At 30.2% G+C, this 10,703-nt stretch overlaps 2 protein-coding genes across 2 annotated transcripts; one reads left to right on the top strand and one right to left on the bottom strand.

Annotated features, from left to right (window-relative positions):
- Positions 1-346: 346 nt before the first annotated feature.
- LOC131634831 (cytochrome P450 714A2-like) lies at positions 347-3,796 on the top strand. Its single transcript, XM_058905454.1, has 5 exons — positions 347-639; positions 1,451-1,677; positions 2,209-2,459; positions 2,685-3,102; positions 3,265-3,796. The coding sequence occupies exons 1-5, from the start codon at positions 360-362 to the stop codon at positions 3,700-3,702; spliced, it is 1,614 nt and encodes a 537-aa protein (XP_058761437.1). The 5' UTR covers positions 347-359; the 3' UTR covers positions 3,703-3,796.
- Positions 3,797-7,029: 3,233 nt separating this feature from the next.
- LOC131634830 (cytochrome P450 714A1-like) lies at positions 7,030-10,339 on the bottom strand. The gene is made up of 5 exons (XM_058905452.1): positions 9,979-10,339; positions 8,701-8,927; positions 8,197-8,447; positions 7,740-8,121; positions 7,030-7,596 (listed from the first exon to the last, which is right to left on the bottom strand). The coding sequence occupies exons 1-5, from the start codon at positions 10,259-10,261 to the stop codon at positions 7,156-7,158; spliced, it is 1,584 nt and encodes a 527-aa protein (XP_058761435.1). The 5' UTR covers positions 10,262-10,339; the 3' UTR covers positions 7,030-7,155.
- Between the last annotated feature and the right edge of the window lie 364 nt (positions 10,340-10,703).

The raw sequence follows: 10,703 nt of genomic DNA, 5'->3' as shown, positions 1-10,703 counted from the left end.
TTTTTAACTATTTTTTTAATAATATTATTGCTAAAAATAATTTAAATCTAGAAGCATAAAATTTACAAAATGAAACTCTTAATCAATACTACATGATACAAATAAATAAAGGATAAAAACCTTAAATTAATAAATCTAGAAACATGAAATTTATCTAATTTCCTTACTAAAATATTACTTTTGATTCCAAAACCTTTTTTAATTATATTCCAGTCAAAGTATTTTAATAGTTATCTTAACTTTAAACAATTTTTATTGAGTGTATAAAAAGGGAAGAATAGTTGTTAACCAAAGAGAACAAGAAAAAGATTAGAAAACTTGAGATTTTAAGAGTTAGCACAAAGAGTGTTGTTGATATTATGGAGCTTGAATACCAGTGGCTGAAAAAACTATGGTGGACAGTAGGGTTGATAGTGATAAGCAGTGTTGTGATATTGGTGGAGAAAGTGATTTTGAGGCCAAGAAGGATTCGAAAGATGCTTGAAAAACAAGGTATCAAAGGACCAAAGCCTTCATTTCCATTCGGAAATGTTACTGAGATGCAGAAGATTCGTCCTCAACGTCCTGAATCTGCTGATATCACTGAAGATTGGGTTTATTCTTTGTTTCCATATTTTCATACATGGAAACAACAATATGGTATGTCAAATTTTTATTTTTTATTTTCAGATTAAAAGTAGGGCACAGAAGAAATTGTAAAATAGTTTTACACTTCATTCAATAAAGATTCATCATTTAGTAATCTATCAGTATGATTTGACAATAGTCGTGACTAGTTGAAAGCTTAATATTATTTTACATTTTCAATGCATTTTATTTTTCATTTTTATATTTTTTATTTTTATCTAAAGAAATTTAACTATGACTGTTGAACTCTTCTTACTTGTGTTTTCTTTTCATGACACTCATACTTAAATTAATTTTGATTCTGATTTAAGTATAAGTGTTTAGATCCAGTTTATATTATTATCAAATAAATCTGCAAATTGATCCCAAAATTTTTAAAGAGCCCAATAAGATTAATACTTTTTTTATATGGTATTGTATTAATTTATTTTTTATTATTTTAATTTTTCACTAATACTTATAATAATTTAATTTAATTTAACTTTGTTAGTTAACATATTATCTAGAAGGATGTAAATCTGTTATTGGTGGTGATGATAAAAAAACTTATAAAATGCAAAAAACTAATTACTAGTATTTAGAATAAAAAATGAAAAATAAAATGCATTGAAAATGTAAAATAATATTAAGCTTTAAATAATTTTTTGCACATGTTAAATATCTTCTTTTAATTAAAATATTTTAAAACTGTTTTAAATGATTTAGCATTATTTAATAAATCAAATTCATTTTTAGATATTTAGATAGGTGATTTTCTTTTTGTTATTAATCTTTATTTATCCTACTAAGCCCTGTCATTTTGGTGATCTAATATAATGATCAGGCTCATTGTTTACCTACTCCACTGGAATCAAGCAACATTTGTATGTTGAGGATGGTAAGGTTATCAAAGATTTGAGTGTGCATATGTCCCCTGATCTTGGTAGGGTTGAGTATCTAAACAAAGCATTATTGCCAATGCTTGGAGATGGTATTCTCAGAGCCAATGGAAAATCATGGATCTTTCAAAGAAATCTTATTATTGCTGAATTATTCATGAGCAAAGTTAAGGTTAGTACATGCTACCTCAATTTCTTCCTTACTCCCTCTACAGTATTTTTTTCTTTTTATAGAAAAGTTTATTTTTTAAATTTATTAAATAACTAATGTATCTATTTTATAATTTTAAGTTGTGGTTGCAATTACGAGTATTATGATTGCAGTCAATGTGATTACAGTGACGAACATTCGATTGTTACAACTTGAATTTTAATCGGAAGGTGTTTGAAGCCGAAATTGTTTGATGTGACTTTTGATGATAATTAAATGATTATAATTCAATGTGGTTGGAAAGCTCTTGCATCAATAATTATGACCGCAATTGCGATTGCAGATTACCATTATATATATATATATATATATATATATATATATATATATATATATATATATATATATATATATATATATATATATATATATATATATATATATATATATATATATATATATATATATATATATATATATATATATATTTTTGATGTGCAATAATTATTCTATGAATACAAATATTTATTTATTTTTGTTTATTTTATGTAGACTATGGTAGGTTATATGGAAGGTTCAGCCCTAGAAATTGTCCAAAAATGGGAAAGGTTAATAAATGAGAGTAAAGACAAGGTAGTAGAGATAGTGATTGAGAATGACCTCAAGGTTCTTTCTGAGGATATTATTTCAAAAGCATGTTTTGGCAGTGATTATCAGCAAGGAAAATATATTTTTGAAAGATTAGCAGGAATACAAAACAAGCTTTCCAAGACTAGTACTCTTTTGGGATTTCTAAACCTAAGGTAATTTGTTCCATAAATAAATTAACACATGTCAAACATGTATACCAAAAACACGACACAGTCACGGACACGTCGACGTCATATATCTGTGTACGTTTCAGACGTATACAGCCGCACAGATACATTTTTTCAAAAGTGTCTGCTACAGAGAGATCAACATTATCTTATAATATCATGTACCATGAACTAATTAAGTTAATTGTTTGTATATGATGTTTATCACAGTTTTCTCCCTTCAAAAGAAAGCAAAGAGGTATGGAAACTGAAAAAAGAGGTGGATGTATTGATAATGAATATCATACATGCTCGCGAAAAGCAAAACCAAGAGAACAACAATGGTGAGAAACAAAATGATCTATTACAGAAGATAATAGAAGGTGTTGCAAAGGAGAAACTCTTGAATGCTAGTGGAAAGGGTACTTTGAAACCTGGCCATGACATGAACCAGTTGATTATAGATATCTGCAAAAGTATCTACTTTGCTGGCTCTGAATCCACTGCTATTTCTGTTGTTTGGGCTTTGTATCTCCTCTCGGTTTATCCCGAATGGCAACAACGTATTCGAGATGAGATTTCGGAGATCTTTGGTGATGATGTGCCTCCTTCGTTTACAGATATGAGCAAACTTCAAAAGATGAAAACGGTTAGTTTTTATTTTATTTTTAAATTCGTTGATTTATAAATATCAACAATTTATTTATATCAATATTTTATCTCTAATGAAATTTGAACTTTATATTTTAAAATTATAAAGCTAAACTCTTACCATTACGCTAACATTTCGATGTGTTTATTTATTATGTAGCTAACAATGGTGGTTCTAGAGAGTATGCGTATCTATGGGCCCGCAGTGACGAACTCAAGGGAGACTTTTGCTGATTTGAAGATTGGTGATTTAGTGCTGCCTAAAGGATTGTACCTATGGATGTTTGTTCCATTGCTGCATCGCGATGTTGATAATTGGGGGCCGGATGCAACTGAATTCAAGCCAGAAAGATTTGCTAATGGTCTTTCGGGTGCTTGTAAGTATCCTCAAGCTTACATGCCATTCGGATATGGGAGTCGATTTTGCTTAGGTCAAAACTTCACCCTGACGGAAATCAAGATCGTGATCGCTCTTATGGTCTACAATTTCGACCTTAAGCTTTCGCCAAACTATGTGCATTGCCCTGGGTCGAATTTCTTGTTGGTGCCGAAGTATGGTATGAAGCTTCATGTTAGCAAGCGTAATACGGGAAAATGATGATTGTGGTTTGTGTTGTTTTGAATAATTATGATCATTTAAGACTATGTAGTTCTTGGGGTGACAGACTTTGTTGGTTTTGATTGATATGAATAATACATCTTGTGAGTATCAAGAATACTTCTTATGGTTTTTATTCTAATTCTTTTATAGTTGAGTTTAATTTTCATGTATGGTTCAAACGGTTTTATTGCTGGAAATAAAGCAAAGAAGACTATTTCAATTGCCACTAAAGATGATTTGATACCTTTGTACCGAAGCACATAATGATGAACATTTGAATCAGTTGCCCTCAACCTACTGGATTAACTATGATTTTCTATAATTTTCTATAAAACATTAATTATTTTTTTTAATTTGGATATTCATTTCCACTCTACATGTCTAAACTTGGTATGCTATAGAACTGGAGAGGTATTTAAAATTCCAAAATCCATGCTCCCGATTCCCGAACCTATAGATCGTGGATTTAAGTGTAATAGTGACTTGCCAAAGGAGAATAAGAAACAAACCTTACTAAGCTACTATATCTTATGGGTCAACAAATACCTTTGTTTCAGTTGAAAGACGGTATTGGAGAGTGTGGCGAAATTGAAAGGTTTAATACCACTAAATATGAATTATAGATGGAGGATTAAAATTAAGGATTTTTTCATAATTGAATTCTAATTCTTTCAAAGAATTATTCAAGAACGAGGAGATTCACATTACATATCGCATATGGCTCACTCTCATTTGTTAAGTTTAAATTTATTTATTCAATTGATTAATATTTACATAGTTATAAATTTAAAATTATTATATGTTTTAAAATTTGTTTTTCGGTCCATAAATATTCACATAACTTTAAATATAGACTAATAATATACATCAATTTTTATGCATTGATCCAAACAGTATTTTAAAAACAATGAAAATATGACTCAATAAATTATGAGAATGTTCTTATTATAAAAATGAAAACATGAAAAAATATATCAGATAAATATGTTAGAGAAATTACATTGATTGGATATTTAAAAATCTTGTTGAAGTGAGTAAACCGTACAATCGATTATCTAACTTCAATTATATAAAACAACATCAAAAGAAAGATTTAAAAGATTTAAAATTATAGCATTAAAAAAAAATGAAATGTTGTTTACCCACTAAGTCAGTGCCTGGAAAATCTGTCTGAACACAACATTGGTAAGTACGATGAAATATCTACAACTGTTATTCTAAAGATACGCTCCACATCTATCTGACGATCTGCACATGCAAGGACCTTTGATAACCACATAATATACCATATGTTCTTACTCGATTCACTCAGTATTTGTTATTTTGTTACCTTTTTTGGCGTTGCGCTGGTATATTGCATGGATTTCAGGTGTTGTATAAGTAGGAGTCGATGCTCGAGAAAACGGTGCAAAACAAAGCTTTTATGAAGAAAATGCACTGGCGGCGACCTTCATGGCCTTTGCCATGAAGTGGCAACCATAGGGAGCCACCAAATACAATAAGGAAAACTTAGAATCAACAAAACAGGGCCATGGTGTTCGCCATGGACCTGAAAGCCACATTTTCGCCTCTTTGCACTCATGGCGTTCACCATGAGGCCATGCCGTTCGCCATGGGTTTTGAGGCTTGAAAAATAGCAACTGAAGGACCAAGTTCTCTCCCACTTCAGCTGATTTTTTCTGCAACTATTTCAACACGATTTTTGGACGATTTTACCAGTTTCCAACTTTATAAATAGGCCTGGTTCTTTGTTTTTTAGTGTCCAAGTTCTGATAGTTTAATTTAGGCAGAAAAAGCACTTATTGACTGTTCATGGCGTAACGAAAAGGCTTGAGAGAGTGTTAGAGTTTCTTTTTGAGAGAGACAGTTGTTCTCTTTTGAAATAGCAAACTTTTGCTTAAATATATGTTAAAATTTTAACCACGGTTACTTAAAAAGGCCGTGATAAAATATAGGTAGAATGGTTTATCTTTCTAATCGTAGTAAAAGGTATTTAATTTTTATTATAAATATTAAGATTATAAGTGACACATTTATATTGTAAAGGTGCTGGAAATCGAAGTCTGTAAGCCTTACCATATCACTACGGTTTTTAAGTCGGACCGTAGTAAAAAGTCTTTTAGTAAAACAAATAAAAAAGTCATACGCCTGAATAAGAGATTTTACCTTAGTAGGCATAATATCCATGATGATAGCATGTTATGTTAGGTGTATTTCGTAACAATGTTAGAGTTTGTTACAATGGTTAGCTTAGTTAAGTAATCATGATTTGTTGGTTATAGTAATTATGGTTAGCTTGATTATATAAGTACTCTTGTAAGTTGCTTATGGTATAAGCTTTTCTTTCTTTTCTTCATCTTCATCTTTTCTTCTTCTTCATCTATCTTCAATGGCCGTTTTCAGCTTCAACACTTGACATGCAAGAATCTAGTTAGTTGATTTCTGTTTGTTAATCTAATCTAATTAAATTTTTCTTATTTTATCCTTTTATTAGCGATTTCGTTTATCCTTTTTTTTTTGTATTCACAAGAGGGTAAAAAAAGGAAAAGAAGGATGTGTGTGGCTAGCTACTATTTGGTGTTTGTGGAGTATTAGGAATGATATTATATTTAGAGAGGAAGATTGGAGCGTTTCGGATATCGTTTGGAGCATTAAAGCGTTGCTTTGGAGGTGGTCATTTATTGGGAATATTACCCAAACCAATTATAATTTTTACGAGTTTTGTAAAAACCCTTTGTTTTATATCTCTTAAATTTCATTTTGTGTGTAATTTTCCTTTTTCCGAGTCTTTTCTCGGATCTTTTGTAATCGAGTTTGAGAACTTTTGTTCTCCTTTAATGAAGCTTGCTTAAAAAAAAACAAAAAAAGGCTAAGTTGCTCCCACATCTTCTTAAATTGTCCCTGGTATGTGAGAATTTGTAAAATAAATAATTGTAATTGTGATTAGTTTTTAAAAGCATGACTATGGAGATTCCATACAATCTACAAGCCCGAAATATGGTGCCTATCATGAAATCCTTTAAATCGAGATACGTCACATTTCAGGACAGTTCAAAAAAAATTTGTTTCTTAAAATTCCTATGCATTTTAATATATGTGAAAAATAAAAGACATTAAAGAAAGAGGGATGCTATGCTTACACCAAAACTTTACACCATACCTTACACCATGTAAAATACAATAGGTATATGTATTCATTTCCATTGAAAAAAGTGAAAAATTAATTATTTAATATAATAAAAAAATCAAACCGTATCATAATACGGTGTAGTTGTTAACTTTTGGTGTAACAATATCAATTCTCTTAAAGAAAATACTCAGCAAGATATATTATTGATAACGTAGGATGTATTATTTATACTAGTTAAAACCATCAAATTCACCACAAAAATTAACAATCCTTGTCCAGTAATAATTCAAAACAACACAAGGAGCATAACAGAACCAAACTCATTTTCCCACGTTATCAACCTTGCTAACAAGAAGTTTTAAACCATATTTTGGCATCAACAGCATATTATAGACAGGAAAATGCCTATAATTAGGTGAAACCTCAAAGGAGAAGTTATAAATAAGAAGACTGAGTATTATCTTCATTTGAGTAATGGCAAAGTTTTGACCAAGACAGCTTCGACTCCCAAGTCCAAATGGTATATATGCTTGAGGATACTTACAAGCTGCAGAAACACCGTTATCAAATCTTTCTGGCTTGAATATTGTGGCATCCGGCCCCCAATTATCAGTGTCGCGATGCAGCGATGGAATGAACAGCCAGGTAAAGATCCCTTTAGGGAGCACGAAATCTCCCAACTTCATATCAGCTAAAACTTCCCTTGTCGCGAACACTCCAGGTCCGTATAGACGTAAACTCTCTTGAATCACAGTTGTTAGCTGCATTAGAAAAATCTTAAGTTAATCGTTTATATATACATGACATTATACAGAAATAAAAGACGAACAGACAAAAAGCTGCGTTGCTACCTCATTTCAAGATTTTTAGGATACTAAAATAGTAAAATCTGAAATGTACTAACCACTTTCAATTTTTGAAGTTTGCTAGAGTCGTCAAAAAAACGAGGCGAATTGTTATCGAAAGTATCCAAAATTTCAGAACGAACGCGTTGTTGCCATTCCGGATGTAATGCAAGCATCAGCAATGTCCAAGAAATTGCAAGAGCAGTTGACTCAGAGCCAGCAAAGTATATATTTTTGCAGAGATCTATAATTATTGGATTCTTGTTCTGGCCGACGTCATTTGAAGCACCTTCTAGTATTTTTTGTAATAGATCACCTCGTTTCTCGTTTATATTGTTCTCTCGGTTTTGTATTTCACGATTGTGGACGATGTTCATAACCAACTCGTCCACCTCTTTCTTCAACCTCCACATCTCTTTGCTTTCCTTAGTTTGAAAAAAACTGTGTATGCATAATAATAACATTGGTTAACTAAGCATATATCTCAATATAACAATGATTGATTTTTAGTGTTACCTTAGGTTTAGAAAGCCAAAAAGTATACTAGGCTTTGAAAGGGCAGCTTGCATATCTTTCAATTTTGAAAATATTTGCTTTCCTTGTGTGTAATCGCTGCCAAAACAAGCTTTTGAAATAATGTCTTCTGTAAGAATCTTCAAATCAACTTCAATCACTATCTCTGCAATCTTTTCTGCATTTTCTTTTATACAACTCTCCCATTTTTTGATAATTGTTATTGTAGATTCCTCCATAATATCTATCATGTTCTACATAAAATAAACACCAATCAACATATAGTATACAGATGAACTAATAACGAATTGTATAGCAGGACAGTCTTTGAAGGCGTAGCCTATACAACACAACCTTTAAAATTTGTCACAGTTGAAACCCGACTAAATAAGATTTCATAAAATATTTGTCACGGTTATGTCGTGACAAAATGAAGCCCCTATTTGATCTGCAACGGTTGAACCATATCAAACTTATAGGGAGCTTCCAAACTTAGTGTATACTAACCTTAATTTTGGACATGAAGAATTCAGGAACAATAAGATTTCTCTGGAAAGACCATAGTTGTCCATTGGCTCTGAGGATGCCATTTCCAAGCATAGGCATTAATGGTTTGCTTAGATATGAAGGCCTGCCTAGATCTAGGGATGTATGCAAGTTTATATCTTTTATTAATTCTGGCTTCCCCACGTATAGATGTTGTTTCAATCCGGTAGAGTATAGATAAATTGAACCTGATCATCATTGTACAAGTTCACCAAAACAACACAATTAATCAAATTAACAAAAATTTAGAACATTTATAAAATTAAACACTTTTCATTATTCTATACCCTTTTGAAAAAATTTAATAACTAAATTGACTGATTGAAAATAGACAAAATAAAAAATACATTTTTATTTTTTAAATATTCTCTTCTCTATCTATTTTTCTCAAACGGTAAAGGATAAACTTATACAATTTTAATTATTAATAAAAAAATTGTAATTATTAATAAAAAAATAGCATACAAACAATATAAATTATTTTTACATTGCCAATCAATCAATGATAATCATATATTTCGTCAATAAATTTTAAATTACTTATATAATTTGATACTTTAAAATATTTTGATTTAATATCTGCATAATATTTCTTTACACAATAATACACTAATATTAAAAAGTTTAATGGTTATGCACTGACAGTGTATAAAAATTTATAGTGTCATTCAATTAGAATATAACATTTTGCTATATCATACAAGTTTATAAAAAATTTCAGTCTAATTTGTTCTGATTCATGATCGTCATTGGCTGTATTTTTTTTCAATATTAAACTCTAATAAAAATATATTTTAAAACAAACATTATATAATCAACACCACCTTTAAAAAGATAGACATAATATATTATAAGTTTCAAAATTTTCACAATTAAAATTTACTTAAATAAAATATGATAATTAACAAAACCATAAGAATGCCATGCCACAAAGTAAAACAACAATAATACAGACACCACAAAAAACAACAAAAGGAAAACAACAAAAACCACACACTAGACTAACAAAAGGATGACGACACTAACAAATACACTGTCACAGAAAGCAAACACACTATCATCAAAATCAACAGCTACAAGAACAACAGTTCCAAGAGGCATCAATGGCAAATTCGTCTTCCCCTCAACTCAAGAACTTCTCCCAAATGCCCCAACAACATATTAGTACATTAATTAACAAAATTTACAAAAAAAAAAAACTCTAAAAGTATATACAAAATAAACGAAAAATCGACATACCATAGCGTTGTTTCCAGGTTTGGAAATACGGGAACAAGGAATGAATCCATTCCTGATACGGATCAGCAGAAGCAGAAGTTTGAGGACGAATTTGCTGCATCTCAGAAATATTGCCATAGGGAAAACATGGCTTTGGTCCATTGATACCTTGTTTTTCAATCACTGACCGAATCCTTCTTGGCTTCAACAACACTTTCTCCAACAATATCACAACACTGCTTATCACTATCAACCCAATTGTCCACCATAACTTTCCCATCACCCACTCGTATTCAACTTCCATGATATCACCACTCTCACTGTTTCCTCACTTAAAAATAAAATGTTAGATTCAGAGTCTCAAGTTTTCTAAGTTTTTTCAAAAAGAAAGGTTGACTCTTATAATTTTAATAAAATATTAAATTTTATATATGGATTTTAAAAAAGTTGATAGAAAACTTAAAATATATCAATATACGCAAAAAATTATAATATATATAAAACTACCAATCATGCTTAATAAAAATGCAGGTAATAAACGGTTTTTAAAATTTTTCTGAAAGGAAATTAATATATTTTTTGAACTGGTGTTCAAAATATAGGTTGTAGTGCTATTTTTTATTATTTAAAAAATACATTAATACAGAAACAGGAAGAATGTGCATAAAATATTAAATAATTGTCATTTAAAAAATATATATGCATATTTAGACATACACCCATTCATGTACAAATTCAAAATATAG

Source organism: Vicia villosa, unplaced genomic scaffold (assembly GCF_029867415.1).
Source record: "Vicia villosa cultivar HV-30 ecotype Madison, WI unplaced genomic scaffold, Vvil1.0 ctg.001361F_1_1, whole genome shotgun sequence".
NCBI lineage: Eukaryota > Viridiplantae > Streptophyta > Magnoliopsida > Fabales > Fabaceae > Vicia > Vicia villosa.
This window is presented reverse-complemented; position numbering and strand designations above follow the sequence as displayed.

Coding starts and splice junctions, on each gene's coding strand:
- LOC131634830 (XM_058905452.1), bottom strand. CDS start 10,261: ATGGAAGTTGAATACGAGTGGGTGATGGGAAAGTTATGGTGGACAATT. Junction 8,122..8,196: donor TTTGGCTTTCTAAACCTAAG/GTAACACTAAAA, acceptor ATGCATACACAG/TTTTTTTCAAACTAAGGAAA. Junction 7,597..7,739: donor AACTTCAAAAATTGAAAGTG/GTTAGTACATTT, acceptor TTTCTAATGCAG/CTAACAACTGTGATTCAAGA.
- LOC131634831 (XM_058905454.1), top strand. CDS start 360: ATGGAGCTTGAATACCAGTGGCTGAAAAAACTATGGTGGACAGTAGGG. Junction 640..1,450: donor TACATGGAAACAACAATATG/GTATGTCAAATT, acceptor TATAATGATCAG/GCTCATTGTTTACCTACTCC. Junction 3,103..3,264: donor AACTTCAAAAGATGAAAACG/GTTAGTTTTTAT, acceptor TTTATTATGTAG/CTAACAATGGTGGTTCTAGA.